Source organism: Aythya marila (assembly GCF_965140915.1).
Source record: "Aythya marila genome assembly, chromosome: 15".
Lineage (NCBI taxonomy): Eukaryota > Metazoa > Chordata > Aves > Anseriformes > Anatidae > Aythya > Aythya marila.
The window spans coordinates 7859215-7876167 of NC_139056.1; the positions used below are offsets into that span (position 1 = coordinate 7859215).

Genomic DNA, 16953 nt, shown 5'->3' on the forward strand with positions numbered 1-16953 from the left:
CTTCTATTGAACTACATCCAATATTTAATCGTTTCTCCAATCTGTCAAGATTAATTTAAATTCAAATTATCAAAAACACTTCAGCTTCTTCCAGCTTAGTTGTCCCTAGAAATTGGATAAGGATACTTTCTAGTCAACCATCCAAATCATTAGTAAAATACTATACATACAAGACCACAGCTTAATCACAACAAAACTCTGGTCTGTTTTGATATGGGTAAATCCTCCTCAATTAAACAGCTTAGATATGAGCTAAATATAAGACTACTCAAATAACTTTGTCTCCTATCTAGAAAAAAAATGTATTCAAAGATCCTGTCCCAGCTGTATGGTATCTTGTTAAATCCTTATAATCCCATACTATTTGTCACTGTCCCATGTTAGAAGTTTTCTTACAAATTCTGTTGGCATGAGATAGAATTAAAATACTTACCAGTCTGGGAGTAAGAGCCAACAGCACTGACAGGAAATAGAACATCTGAGTCATCATTCAGGACCTGCAGAGGACTCCAACTGCATATCTGAGAGTTGCATGTGACTATTTCATGAGGCCTAGATTAAGAAAATAAAACCTATATAAACAGTCAGCATTAATTTTCACAACACTCACATTTCTTTTGGAAGTATCGTTGCAAGAAAAACCTTTATTTCAATCTGCCTGCCAACTTTTTGGTTTGGATGTACATAAATCGACAAAGATGTACATAAATTCCTAATAGTAGCCTTCCAGTACTTAAAGCAGGCCCACAGGAATGATGTGGAAGGACTCTTTATGAGAGAGTGTAGCGATAAGACAAGGACAAGGGGTGATGGTTTTAAACTAAGAAAGGGGAGATTTAGATTAGACATTAGGAATAAATTTTTCCCTATGAGGGTGGCAAGGTCCAGGCTGCCCAGTGGATGCCCCATCCCTGGCAGTGTTCAAGGCCAGGCTAGATGGGGCTTTTAGCAAGGTGGTCTGCTTGGGAAGTAGGATATGTTCCAACCTCCTGCCATGGACAGGGACTAGATAATCCTTAAGGGCCCTTCCAATACAAACCATTCTACAATTCCATGATTCTACGATAAGATCATTCCAAACCATTGGTTTTATGTTTTTGTCTTGGTTAATGTCTACACTGAATACTGGCAGTGTCTATTTAATAATATGTGGGTTTACTGTTAAGCCAAACTGAAGTTGGTATCATACCAAAAATAAGTGAGTAGCATAAAAAGTAAGAATTATAGCTTGGCTATATCACGCAAGAATTTAAACATCTGAGAACCTCATGGAGAACATCTGAAATCTCAATATTGTTTTTTTAAGTGGAACTTAGATGCAAAATATCCCCAAACTAGTCCAAGTGGTCCAAACAAAGAATGAATAAAGAAAACCCTAAGTGCAGGGATTTCTGTTAGTTACACAAATTAGCCAGTACCCCTGAAAAAAAGAGACATAAAGAGGAAAAAAAAAAGCATGAAAAAATTATCACTTGTTCCTTCAATTACTTACTTTTCTGAAGGTTCAATTTCATTTTCTGTGCCTTTATTTCCTAGTGTTTTTCCATATAGCTCATCTTCGTCTGCATCTTCATCATCAATACTCTTCACGTCTAGTTTCTGGTATTCATATTCTCCATTCATGAACACTGAATTGCTTTTCCATGAATGGTTACTTTCATTCCCGTTCAAACTTTTTCCAAGACTGGTTTCAGATGAGGGTAATATAAAAACTGAAGATTTATCTAAATTCTCCTCTGAACTCTCTCCTGTAACCAGAGGTTTTGTGGCATCCCCCACATTTTGTTCATCTTCCTCTTCATCAAATGAGATTATATTTGTCACTCTCTTCTTCTTTTTGCGATCCTTTTTAGATTTCAAATCTAGAAGCAACATAAAGATTTTGATATTTTAAAAAAAGAAAAATAATATAATACATTTGTAATTTTTCCTAATAGAACTCATGAACTAAATGAGCTAAGAAAAAAAAAGACAATTAGATCCTTGATGCCATTCATTATCTTTCCATACATGTTAGCTTATAAAATAAAGATGGTACTTAAAGGTTTATATGCTTTATATAATTCAGATTTTAAAAGTTAGTTCAGATGTGCATTAATAACAGTATTCAATTGAAAGTGGAAAAAAAGTTCAAACTTATAAAATAAAATTTAAGAGACAAAGTTAGCCTTTCCGTCACCTTCTCACATGGATTATAGCTAGTGTATATTGCAAGGAATGTCTACACAACAGATAAAACATCCAACAATTTCAAGAAAATAAAAAAAAACTTGTAATCAAGTAAAGACAGTTTTGTCTACATTCTAGAAATAGAGCAGTTAGTTTTCAGAAAGAAAGAAAGAAAAAATCTTGCTCCTTCTCTCAGCTAATTAGTTCCTGCTTTTGAAATACAATGAAATCCTGACTACATAATATCTAAGATGTGACGGTCATTTTTCAGTGATTAGCTAGCCTCATGTGCACATCATAATCAGTAAGAATAAATGATCTTGCAAGTTTGAAGCACCCCTAGAAACATCAGAAATTTATTCATCCACACAACACTGTGACTAAACTGTTTTAAGCAAAGTCCCACTGTTATATATCCACAACAGTGATTAACATACTTTTAAGAGCAAGAAGTTAAAATCCGTTCTTAATGCAAACAGAATTCCAGCAAAGAACATTGACTTTAATGTAAACATTTAACTTTATATTCAGCACATAATTTCATTTGAATACACCAACTTTCTCAATGGAAAATTTATTGCAAGTTTTACAGTGCATGTACTGTATGTGCATGACCTAGACAAATAACATGCATTGTGTTGTAGACATGTGCAGCATGTCAGTTATTTCATCTTGAAAGCCTACTCTATACTTAAAAAGTTATCCCAAGTTAAATATCACCTACTTTAATCTCATTTAAAACACTAAACCAAAGCTTTACTTCAAGCTTATTTTGAATGCCATTTTAAAGACAAAATTTTAAATGCCAATAAAAAAATAGATTTTATCTCAACATCTATTCCTACCAGATAGCATTCACATTTTTTCTTTTTATCATAACCAAAACTATTTAAAGCCTAAATTCAAACTTTGCTTTTTAAATGAAAAATACATAAATCCAAGAGTCTTTCTGCAGTTTTGTAACTTTACAAAGCAAAGCATCTTCTCAGCTCTACTTCTGGAAATAAAGATGGTAAAATATTCCTTTGTTATTTTTGCAACTGAAAATGTAGAATAAATATCACATTTTACCTGATTAATTTCAAATTACAGGACATTAAAACTTTGGATTCATGTTATTGACTATACCCTACAAGCTGGTTGCAACACAAAAGCATTTGAACATGTTTTGATGTTTTGAGTTTTTGCTTGTTTTGTTTAAAAAAAAAAATTACATAAAAAAAATAAAAAAAAAAAAAAGAGTAGATTTTCATTTGTGGTAATTATCTGTTTCATATAGGAATTCAGACTCTAAACATGGGTGGTGTTTGAAGACAGCAATTTAAATTTTTAATTCAGTATATAACGACAGATATATGGCTGATAAAGTGCCAAATGTAATCATATCAAAAAAGAAAAAAAAAATCATTACATCAGAAACTGCGAGGCATAATCTTATGATTAAGAAATTAAAATTCAGGTCACTAGTGTATTAAATTTAATTGAAAAAAATATTTAAACACACATTAACATTTTGAAAGTTTTTGAATGATTCTAACACTGCAAAAATGCTTACCAGCATTTACATTCTTTGAGAGAACAGGAAGTGGGTCAGTGTCTTGATCAGGTTTTATTAGGATGGAGACAGCAGAGGATGCAGTTATCTCTCTGAGAAGGCTGCTAACACCCTGAGTGGATTCTTTCAATAATGAGGTTACATTTTGCGTTGATTCCTTTAACAGATCAGACACTGTGGGTGTACATTTGCTCTGTCCATTTAAATCCTTATTATCAATGTTGATGGCAAAAAGAATGGAGTTCAGACCTTTAGATAAAGGAAAAAATAAGATCAAAACCCCACTATATACTTCATGCAAAAGTTACAAAAATAAAACTTAAGCACGTAACAAAGCTCTGACATGTAAAATATTTTTCCCAAAAATTTACCTACATTCCTCTGAGCCTGAATTCTTACCCTTCCCTGTACCATTCATTCTTTGTTTGATACTATTCAAGCTCATGCAATCACTTCTGAATTTATCTTGATGGCTGCTCACAGTACTTTTTGCATATTTAATGTGCAGCTGAGCTGGTGTATTTATAAGCTCATATTTAAATCAGTTTCACTGCAGCTTTGTTATTTGTTGGCTCCTATACTCTATAAAAAACCTCCTGTGAATGGTATCTTGTGGAAGGAAGCACGTGATCGTGTATCTGGGAAGTGGATGTACACAGTAACAATATATCACTTCTGTGATATATTAACTCCATAGAAGTAAGCTATTTGTAGACAGTTCTTAACTCTTACTCTACTCCCATTTATTTACCTACAATCTGGGCCTTACTAAGAAAAGTCTATCCTTGTTCTTTTAAGCTCAGGAACAACCCCCCCCCCCCTTTTTTTTTTTTTTTTTTTTTTAATTGAGACAGTTTTGGGAGGTGGGAAGGGGGTGGGGAGTTATTATTACAGATGAAGGGTCAGAAAATTTGCCTGGAAGACTTCTGAACAGTAGAAAAGCCAGATTCACTGTTTTAAAAGTTCATAACAAACTAGCATAATACCTTGACCCCTGAATGTGCATCTGATGCACATTCTCCACATAAAGGTGAGAGAAGCACCTTACAACCATGAACAGAAGTAACACTTCAAAATGAAATAGTTTTCCCAGAATAGTAGCATATAAGAGGTCTTACCCGCTGCCATTGTAGGGATCATACTAGAACGTTCTTCATCCATCATAAAAGACCAGTCTTCATAGAAGACACTAAAATTTGAAAGGAAAAAAGCAAAGAATATGCAGTCTGATATTAACGTATGTTCCACTTCTAAAACATGGGAACTCTGAAAAATAAGCATGGGCACACCCAACAGATCAAATATATTACCATAACTCCCTGAAGCCCTGAAATATATAGACCATTTACACAATTGCGTAAGAAATGCTTAAGTTCACTATGAATGCATCAAGTTACTTGTTCTAAATCTAGCTCTTCTTAGTAGCATGATGCTGTATTTTTGCTATCAGCATTCAGTTAACTAAACATAGAAACAGACAGCAAGAAAGACCTCAACCTGTATTAAACAAGACAGGTTCATTTAGAAGTTTCCAAACCAGGTAAGAGTTCAGGATATAAAGTGATTCTGCAACTCCCACTTGAATTTTGATAACATTTAAACCTTAAATATTCTAGAATACACTTTTGTAGCAAATAAGAGTTCGTGTACAACACTCAGAGTGCTGACAATCTTGATATATTACAAATACTGGTACAAGCATCAGAGTAGTAAGTAGTGACTTAGCAATCCAAATCACTAATCTCTCAGAACAGTTTTCAGATATTTTTTTTTGTTCATATATTTATTTGATTTCATACCAAAATCTGTCTTGCAAGAAGGCTGCAGAGAATTGGGACAGACTGAAAGGCACTAAAGAACTCAGCTCTGCTATTATATCCATTAGTTGATGCAAATGGAAAGAGTGACTTCCTGCTGAATTTACTGGGCTGGCTCAAACTCAACAATTATTGAGAATAAATATCACAGATTTCCAAAAAGAAAATGATCTGAACATGTATGAGAAAAGAAGCATGAATGAATCTAAGTGCATTTTGCACATCGAAAATACCTTCCGAATTCACAATACACAGTAAATTATTCTCACAGTAACTCTGTAAACAAGAAGGCTCGCAAATACATACAAAACCACTTCCAAGTAACCTGCAGCACCAGCTACATATTGCTTGACCGGTGGAGCTTCAAAATACAGGGTGAGCACCTCCAAACAGGCAACAAACAACTACTGTGGAATTGATAAGATCAAGGCTGCAATAATGCGTTATTTTATTAGAGGGGGAGGGGCTATTTCAAAGCCCCTCTCATTAAGCTATTCAGGTCTCAGGGTGGAAAACTGTTGGAAGAGTAGGGAAGAGTGTCAGGAAGGAGAATGGAAATTAATATGAGAATAGGAAAATATATTCTCACATGTAAGCATGAAGCCAGTTTCAGGTTACGTATTGACATAGGCACAAGACACCGTATCTCAATGGCTGTCAAAATTTCAAAAATGAACACAATAAACATATGCATCACTAGCACAACAGTTAATATGGTATATTATGACAGCTGTATTTGGGGTTTTGTTTGGCTGTTTTTTGTTGGTTTTGTTTTTTGTTTTTTAAATCTCCATATTTCATTTGTCAAAACATGCACATTTCCAGCATTACAATGACATCGAATACAGTACCTAAGTCGATTCTTGTCTGCAAGCAGCATATGAACATATCTTTCCAGGGAATGTTCATTCAGTGCACAGCGCAACCAAGCCCGGCCTCTGCCAATATCTGTAGTAATTGTCTTCAGAGAGTAAAAGCGTTGCAGTTCGTGTTTATTCAGAACTTCTTTCACATAGTACCAAAACACTGGCTCTGGGGAGAAAAAAAAAAAAAAAAAAATCCATCTTAGCTCTTTTACCTATTTTACTTTCTTCTATCAAAATTTATTTTGTGAGTTTCATTACATATAATTTCAGAACCAACATTGTTACACACAGTAAATCATCTCCTATCATGTAATTTTATAAAACAAGAAAATGGTATATAACTTGTACAAAAGGTGAATCATTTACCATCTTTGTATAACTCCTCAGTTAAATAGGTTATTTATTTCTACAGAACTTAGGCTACTTAAGCACTTCGAACTTTTTACTTCACTAAAGAAGCCAAACACATCAAAGGATTCTATCTTACATCTTGAAACCAAATTCAAATTTTCAAGTGTATTTAAGCTAGTATATCATTCATAAAACAGGTTCACAGGTTCAGCTGTAAATATACTATGCAATGAAAAAAAAAATGCTCTAAAATGCTATTTTGCTGTCTATTATGAAATGATAGAAGCAAGGTCCAAAGGAATGGGAAGCTCCAGAATTTGTAGACATGCAAGTGACAAAGTCAAGTGTTAAAGTGAAAAGGCAACAATACCCCTTTCCACTAAGATACTTTCCTTGCGATTTCTCAATTGCAGGTAACAAAAATCCACATCAGCAATTGTACACACACAATAGAACACCTAGTATTTCAGGTATTCCTGTTTCTTAACTGAGTAAGAACACAATTTAAGGACATACTTATCCCAATTGACCTCTTACCATTTTCTTAGGGGGGAAAGAAGAACCAAACATCAGATAATTCACCAGTTGAATCATTATTACATGGTATAGGTTTGCAATCAATAGACCTTAATATTGCATCAAATACATACTTCTTGCAAGTACCTCAAAAACAATATTAACGAGTATGTTTATGTGGCTTTGATTTGTTATAAATAGAATTGTTCAAATAACGAGAAGAGTTTGAAAGCTATTTTTTGATTTGAAAGCTAGTTTGCAACATTTTAAGAGACTGAATTTAAGGAAGACAGGTTTTTAAGAAGAAAAAAACTGAGAAAACTAAGCATTCCTCAAAGTTCAGAACATCGATCTGTTGAGGAAAATATGCAGACACTCCTTTTGACGGTTTAATGGAAGTCTTCACTATTTTCTAAAAAAAAATAAAATAAATTATAAAAGAGGGAAAATAATTCTGTTGTAGGAGCGAATGGTGCACTATCACCTCAAATATTATGCTGGCCTCTGATCATAACCTCAATTTAGGCAGCATAAAAACCTCCACTCATTTATCCCTTCTCTAAACCTTTTTACTGAAGTTACAGTTTTAAGAAAAGGCCTTCCATGATGCTTCTCTTTCTATACACTAAATAAAGAACATGCAATCAGGTTTTGAAGAGGTTTTCACTACAGGTTATGACTTCTGAAGAAACCTGCTGATTTGGGGGACAGTTCTGTTTATTAGTCTCCACAGAAAGCTATGAGATTAGCAAAATTTACACTGTAATTTTATAAACCTAAACAAACAGGTTAGACTCATTTACTTGAAGTTTTGCCAGTGAGGATTGACACCCATGCAAGAACAACCCAGAGCTGTTTTAAATGAGGAAAATGTGTGAAGCAAGGGAACCACAGAACTGACAATCACAGAATTGCTGAGGTTGGAAGGGACCTCTGGATGTCATCTGGCCCTGCCCCTGGGCAGGTTGCCCAGGACATGGGATGCAAACTGTAGGACCTTACAGACAGATTAACATGCAAACAATAAGGAAGTCCGCAGAATATACAAGAGCATGCAAATATTCTATGTTCTACCTCTTCGACTTCAACTTATTTGATCTGCATCTCAAAGATAAAGTGTGTGTTTATCTAAAAAAAAATAAAACAGTTCTTAAAATGCCAGATTTGTATCAAGATAACAGTGATTTAATTATTTGTTTCCTACAACCAATAAAATTTTTGTCTGTGTTGCTAAAAGTCAAAACAACACTGAAGAAGGAAGTGAAAATAATACTGGAATAGAGGAAGTAAGTACATTACCCATGTGCTTAGCATGAGACTCAGTGTTTCCTGGTATTTTTGATTATTTACAAATATCAAGGATTTTGACAAGCTTCAAAATTTGGATTATCATCAGTTTTTTAATCAAGATCTATCTGACAGAAATTAAGTGGAGGCATTCTGTACCCTAAGTCCCTCCATGATATACTTACTAAAAATAGTGATCTAAGGGACATTTTCAGACAATAAGTTACTTTCTTTGAGAGTAAAATTAAATGAAAAATCCAAGTCCTAACTGTCAATATTAATTTTCATAACAAATAATTCAATACATATTATTATTTAGAAGTTAAGATTTATTTTAATTTCAGTAATATACAATTTGGACAACTGTACCATAGGCAAACCCTGGTTATGCAATACACAAATATTAATCATTTTGTGAAAACAGTTAATGTAATTTTAACAGTATTGCAGTTCCAATAACTACAATACCCCATATTGCATCATTAATCATCGTGAACCACTAGTTATGTCTCAAGTTTAGAGCATAGACAGAATAGAGATCAGTTCAGAACACACGCTTGCTGCTTTCTTATGCAAAGAAAAGAAAACAAGAGGAAAAAAAAGTAAAGAAAACTGTGCAGCCATTGTGCATTTTTATGTCTATTCTGTCAATTGTTACATATTTCTCATAAGTATCTCATGGTAGAGACATTTGCTATAATTGGAAATACTAACTCTTTCACTTTTAAGTGAGAGTATCATTAAATGAAATCAGCTACAATATTCATTCTCACATAATCTTTACTGAAGTTAAATGAAGAGACTCTCATCTTGTTACAAATCAGAGAAAATGTGGTTTTATTGTTTGTTGTTTAGTTTGCTTAATATATGAGAAGAAGTTGCATATGTCTCTCTTGCCTATGCCATAAAATGATACCGAATCAGACTGCTATCAAGAATTTTGTTGTTGTTTACTTGAATATGTATTTAAAAAAAATTTTTAAGCAAGACTTATGTGATAGGTTCAATCAACTACAACTGAAGTTTCTAATTAAAACTTTAATTTTCAAATAAGTAAAAAAAACTGAAGGTCTTAGATGTGAAGTGAGTACCCCACGTTTTTAAACCTCTTGGAAGAGAGGTTTGTTATGAGCTACCTGTAAATTTCAAATAAAAAACACTGCCGGATAATTTTGCTTTTCAACTGTCAAAGGCTGAATATACAGCCTAAACAGCAGTATTCCACAATGTTAAAGAAAAAAATGACACCTGTGACTATGTTAGACAGAAACTAATATAAATCATACCAAAATAATTTGTCCGAAAGCGATAAAAATACGGAGGTACCTTGCAACTAATTTCAGAAAAGAAATACTCTAACTTGCAAAGATAAATGCAGTGGAGCCCAGTAATCTCCCTGTGTAAAGTAATAAATAAAGTAATGAAGTAAAAGGCTCCTCGTTTTAGTCACTGTACAGCATTCAGTTTGATTGCTACATAGCAGCCCTGATTTTGTTCTTCAACTTCAATACGTTCTTTTTACTCCTTAAGAAGCTTAAGGAATGTTTCCTTCCTTTTCCTTTCCCCAACCATAAATAACTTCCCTGACTTTCTCCTCTTCCTCCACATCACTGACAAGCTCCCAAATAAGACAGAGGACAGCCATGTAGCTAAATTGTTAAGTTCCCAAGTAGCAGAGATGCATCTTTGTACATCTGATGACTAACATCTCAAAAGACGAGACCAAAGATGTCATACACCCTATATGTTACAAACAGATGAGAAAAACAGCAGGGTTATACAGAATGCATAAAATTAAAAGATGCATCATTTGCATAAATCATAGAAAGCATAACACAGGTGAGCATTCTCTACATCAAAGCATAAGACTATCACCTACAAGCCAGAGGAAAAGAAAAGAACAGACAACTAAATCGCTACCCATTAAAGTGATAAAATAGAATGAAAACTACCTGGAGAATGAATGGCACCACAGAGTACCTAATCCCCAATTACAAACACTCACAAGGAGAATAAAAGCATTCAGGAGAGCTGAAAATCTGCAAAGCTTATGTAAACAGATGATTCTTTTTTTTATTTGTTCATTTAGTCTGCCCATTACTAAGTAAAAGAGACTTCCAGACTTCTCTAAAAGCATAGCTTTTTCAACTCCCCAAGAAAGCAAAGTCTGGAGGATCTAACCGATCAGCAGGAAAGTCAGCACATAAGAACAACATTTCCCCCTATCATCAGCTGGAAACAAGCCCCTTGTTACGGCAATTTAAGAGCACCAATATATCAACCTACACATAAAGTGTTAACATAAACATTATTATATGCAATTGTGTGGCGGAATGGGAAGTTATGGTTGGAGATCAAAGCATTTTAACAATTCCAATATCATAGAATATTAAAAAAAGAAAAAACACCACACTGTGTTACATGTTTTGAAAGCCAAAAAGAAACGCTTCATTTTAAGACGTGCATACTGGTTAGGAGAAGATAAAAGATGTGCTGTATGTTAAACTTCACCACGAAACTAATGAACACCTGCACATACTTTTGATAAAGCACACAAGCTGAGATTCGAAGTGAAAGAACAAAAATAAAGGTATCACTTTTTCAAAATACGTAAAAAGTAATTAAAAAAATGTCTTGGCTGTCCACCCAATAAAAACAATATAAGTTTTGCTTTTAAAATGACATTAATACTTATGGATTAAGCATATCTGATGCTACAGAAAATGGCAGTTAAAGAACAGAGTAAGATAAGGTTAAAAATGAAACCACTGGAATATAAACAACACAATTACACAATGTTCATTCCTAACAGATGTCAAAATATATTTGTCAGTGATATTATTCATGATGGAACTGTAGGAAATAAACATTTTCAAGTACCAAAACTCCTACAGAAGCTCAGTATGAAAGTTAACCACTGGATTAAAAGAGCAATAACCATTTTCACTGCTTAACAAGATTCCAAGTATTCCACCAACAGCTGACAACTTGGTTCACTGCTCAAAACTTCCATTAGAAATCTTATCACTTGCGCCTAACATATTTTTAAAAAAATTGAATGGTTATGATTAATGAATTACCTGTTTCAGTTTTACTGGAGAAACCTGCTGCCTGTTTGATCGCTGCTGCTGTTAATGCTAATCCTCGGCTCCTCCTCAGACCGTGCTGTAACACAGCTTCAAACTGAGCACACAAACAAGTGACTCTGCAACAGAATTTTAACAAGAAATCCTGTGAAAAGCACAATCAACTACATTTCTCTATAACAGATTTACTCCAAATCTCTGAGTAGAGAATGTAAAGGTGAACCCTTATTTTATGCATAATGAAGATCCTTTGTATGCACTAATCTCATTATTTGCAAACAGTAAAACAGAGCCATAGTCTCATCATGGCTATTCAAAGCTGGGGCACAAATTACATTTAGAAGAATTAGCAATCACTTTGAAAAATCATCCACACCAGCTATAGTGTTCTTTAACCATGGTATTTCAACTCTGGGTTGCCTACTTTTAATGCAATGCATATGTGAAAACGTAATTATATTGTCATAAATGTCATAATTATATTGTCATAAATGTACTATGTACTACACAGGCACCAAATGATTTTCTGAAAATATACTAAAATGACCTATACTGTACATGACCTGTACATTATAATTCAAGCCTAGGAAAACAATTAAACATTTTAATGTCCCTCTTACATTTTAGGCATAAACTATGCTTCTTTATGCCAAAAACAAGAAGCAAGATTTTCTAGTGATGCATTTAATCTTCAGCTTCTGATGTCATTCTCTGTGATACTATTTAGAAATCCCCCCCCCCCTTTTTTTTTTTTATACATAACCCAGTTAACATATCAATTTTTACACAAGTATTAAAACTGTGCCCTTGCCAAAACCAGGAATATTATTGTAACCTACAAAGAATAGTAAGGCTTAAAGAATAATGGAAGTTACAAGACCAACAAGGAATTTGCATTGGTTTTCTCTAAACGTTACTAAGTAAGCAACACTTAAACCTTAAGTTTTAAGAGAGCTGTCACCTGGCTGCCAAAACTGGTTACTTAAAGGAAGGAAAGATACTTGAACTAAAAATCAAGCAATTAGATAAGAACAGCTGATAAAGTGGCTGAGGACTTTGCCTGTGCATTCCAGGAGAACAGAGTTCTATTCAGGGTCACAAAAAAAGCACAGGATATCAGGAGAAGCACTGAAAGAAGACAGAAAAATTTGCATGTCTACCATAACTGCCTGGGCAGTAGAGCTTTTAAGCATGTACATCTATGTTAGGAAAACTTAACCTGCAACACTAATGAAGTAGAATATCATTCTAACAGTTCTCAAGAAGATTTTTGAGCAGTTATGATTACTTGTTGCTAAAAATAACCACTGCTCTTAAAAACGGAAATTCCAGCAGATAAATGACCAAAAAAAAAAAGTCTACTTGACTTTTCAATTCAGAAAAAGCAGAACAGAAACTGGTTTCTGTGAACCATGTTATTAAAAATCTACATGCATTGAGAAATAAAGCAAGAAAACCATGCAGCATTTTATAGATTTTAACCATTAGTAAAACAAGATACAAAAAAAAAAGTATTCTGCAATGCCCAATACACATCCTGAATTTACTAGATAGTATCATGAATGCATGTTAAATAAAGAAATGTAGAAAAACAGAGTAATAATCTAGACTACTAGACATAGTAGCACTCTGAACAATTATAACCTCAAAGACAAAAAAAGCTCAGAGTACAAAATGTGGAGAACCATGGACTTCACTGGATTTTGATCTAAACTCTGAGCCTATCTTCAGAATTATCTCACAAGTAACAATATACCATAGTAACAATCCAAAATGCAATGAAATTAAAGATCTATGTATCCATTAATGCAATTTCCACTTCCTTCTGAATGTTCTGAATGAAACTATGTAGCTGTAATCCATTATTCTGCATGTCCACTGAATTCTAAGGAAAATATAAGTAAAATTTCGTCAGCGTTTTATCTGTTGAATTGTAACTCCCACTGTTTATCAGAAGCTAAGTAATAAAGGCCATCCCTCAAAGTATTAAACAACTGCAGCAAAGTAATTCCTCAGTTTGTGTGAGCCACAAAGCAGAAGTTTTATATCCAGAGAATGTGTTCTACAAAGGAAGTACTTCCATCTCACTGAGTTTATATAGCCTGCTAGACAGGCAAACCATTGTCAGTATACCATCTCCCATTAAATAAACAACAGAGATTAAAGAACAATCTCTAGTGGATGCTTCTGTGCCAACAGCTACAGCTGTGCAGTCACTAACTGCTGGGTGCTTCAGTCCCACCATCGTTTTATTCCACATGCACCTTCCTGCTACCTCCCTTGCACCAACTTCTGTCCACCAAACTGATCAAACCCTCCACTGAACTGTTCCCACCACACCAGTTGAACAGGACACTACATTATTTCCCAAAATAATGTAGGCCAAAACAGCTAGGGAGAGGACGGAATGACAGTAGTACCCAAAAGTCAGGCAGGATTAAGCTGCCATGGAGTAGCATTACTCTGGAGTTTCATTACAGTTGCATTTACAAGCTGCTCCCGAAAGGTGAAAAAGATGAAACAAAAAGCATCCAGAAAGATGTTCCTCTCATCTCTTGTTGCTTCTTCCTCCTTCTTATTATTTCCCATCGCTTTCCACTGCATTATCTTCCCTTCCTTGCAGGGACTCTAACATTCACCAGATATTTTACTGAACTGATTTCAACTCACTTGAATGGCAGCAAGTTATCCTTTTGCATTACTACTACTTCTGTTAAATTAATTCAGAGGGGACTGGATGATCAGGAATTACATAAAAAGGTGGTGCAAGTGCCTAGTACTGAAGCCAGGAACCTTAACGGGGTATCACAGAATGCTTTGGGTTGGAAGGGACCCTTAAAGATCACTCTGCCCAACCACCCTGCTGTGGGCAGGGACATCTTTGGCAAGATGAGGTTGCCAAACCCCATCCAACCTGACTTTGGATGCTTCCAATGATTGCATATCCACAGTTTCTCTGGGCAACCTGTTACAGTGTATCACCAGCCTCATTGCAAAAAAATTCCTTCCTTATATCCAATCTAAATCTCTCTTTTAGTTTAAGAACATTGCCCCTTGTCCTGTTACACTACAAGCCCTGGTAAGAAGTCATTCTGCATCTTTCTTACAAGCTCCCTTTGTATATTGAAAGGCTACAGATACACGAAGTCTCACCCCTCCCTTTAGCAGCAAATAATTGTTTTGCTGGCTTTCCAGAAGCAATGAAACCACATCCTTAGACATGTTCTTAAAGACTGCATTGGGAGGGGACTGGAAAGAAACAATTGTATACATAATTCATAAATGGTCAGTGGATAATTAACTTTCCCAAAAATGCAGAGTCAAACTTAAAGGACATTAAAATTGGGAAAATAAACAACTGCATTTAATCCTGCAGTTTTATTTGACATTCTTTGATAAGCCAAATTCTGAGAAACCATGATACAGAAACACTGCAATTCCTGTCTGCCAGTTTTCTTCTTAAAAACCTTTGAAACCAATAAGCCATATCCAACAACAGATGCAACTTTAAATGACAGTTTTTTGACTTGCAGTAACAAAAAGAAACAACCTGTCATACAGAAAACAAAGGAAAATAGGTTTAAATGTGTCAGGAATAACAAAAAAAAAAGGAATGAAAATTTTCTTTATGAGTATGTGTTAAACACACTTAACACTTAAGCATCAAGCTACACAAAACAGAGTCATACAAGGTAAAAGACACATTCATTTTAGGAGAGTTTTGGAGGAAAATAGGCCCTACTAGTCTCATGTTCAAGCCCAAGAATTCAATGCTTAGTCATTAACTCTACAGCCACTTAAACATTTTTAACTTCATATTAAAGAATCTTCTTTGTTAAACTGTCAAATTCATGTAACAATATGAAAAGTTCAGAGTCCTGCGTTAGTGTCTACACAAACAAAAGGAACAGTTTTTTATTTTGTGTTTTTGTTTGTTTGTTTTGTGGTGCTTTGGTCTTTTTTTTTTGTATCAAGTTTTTCGTGCCCTATGGTTTGGGTCATTATGATACATAATCTGAGCATATTAACAGTTTCTTCGACTACTTTACCTGCTATCAGAATCTGAAGCAATTTCTTTTCTTCCTCCAAATCGTATTTGACACTGAAATAAAAAGATTTTAAGAAGTTTTTGTTACACTAGGACACTCAATATGCCGAAATACTTCCATTTAAGAATCAAAAAGGAAACAAAATAGAGTATGGGCAAATACAGCCTGCAACCAAGAAGTGCTTTTTACCATCATGCTCCACTAGCAGACTCCTGCAGTTCACATAATTCTTGCTAGCCAGAACAACACACCTTCATTTCCCAATGAAAAAAAAATATATTACTTTTGAGTTTTAAACATATACCCATGAAAACAAACAGTGAATCCTACTTGGCTCAGTGCTACAATTAAAGAAGAATCAATCTCTATAAAACATTTGGTTGGCTAACTTTTGAGGCATTCTTTTACCTCACAAGCTCTCTTAAACTGAGTAAAATCTATGAAATTCTACTTGCTAAACTTCACATTGATATGAAAATCAATCTCATCTTTACTGTATTTTAACCCATTCATTAAAATCCTAGTGTGAAGAAAAAAAGTTGCTACTGTAACATTATCCAATTTAGCTTTGCAGGACACTACTATTTAACTCAGACATAGAATAAGTATTGCAAATATAATTTGTCTACACAAGAACTTTAAACAAGCAATGCATAATAATCATTTGCTAGCAGACACAAAAACTCAGTAGTACTGTATGCAAAACAAGATTTCTTCTTTATCTGGTAAGAAGACAGAAAGACAGGCAGACAGATCCTGCCAGTACTGACAACACAGAGTATGTATATTGTAGAAATATTAATTGGATTTCTCACCTGTTTAACTGCATCTAGTAACCGTTCTAGAAGAAACTGTCTTTTAGTGTCATTGTTCTGTGAAACTGAAAAATCAACAAAGTTATATTATTAAATAAACACTGTTTTGAGAAAAGTAGATTGAAGTCAACATCAGCACTGTGAAAAACTTTCCTCATATGCCAGTTATTCCATTAAATTTATTTATGTATTTTCTCTAAGTAAAATGATGTGGTATAGGCCTGTATTTTGATGTTTCAAGTAGTGTCTCTCTAATATGCAGGAATACTGTCTGAAAAACAATCTAAAGTCTTACTAAAAATAAGAGTGGTTTCACAATACAAGGTATATTGCAGCAATATCAAAAATAATCTAATTGTGCACAGGCAGCACAGCTTGCTCCTAGCTTCTTAGCACAACCACCTGTGGGGCCATATTGCAAGGCTGGAACTGACCTAGTTTA

The 16953-nt window shown here is 34.3% G+C and overlaps 1 protein-coding gene across 1 annotated transcript in view; it reads right to left on the minus strand.

Moving 5' to 3' along the window:
* The window catches only part of SNX29 (sorting nexin 29), a 133931-nt gene that overhangs the window by 112021 nt on the left and 4957 nt on the right, over positions 1–16953 (minus strand). The window contains exons 2-9 of the mRNA XM_082772164.1: positions 16512–16576; positions 15697–15749; positions 11642–11766; positions 6393–6573; positions 4843–4913; positions 3725–3973; positions 1493–1862; positions 434–552 (exon numbers count right to left, since the gene is read on the minus strand). Of these exons, the coding sequence (XP_082628290.1) occupies positions 434–552; positions 1493–1862; positions 3725–3973; positions 4843–4913; positions 6393–6573; positions 11642–11766; positions 15697–15749; positions 16512–16576 (1233 nt within the window). The remainder of the gene's footprint in view (positions 1–433; positions 553–1492; positions 1863–3724; positions 3974–4842; positions 4914–6392; positions 6574–11641; positions 11767–15696; positions 15750–16511; positions 16577–16953) is intronic.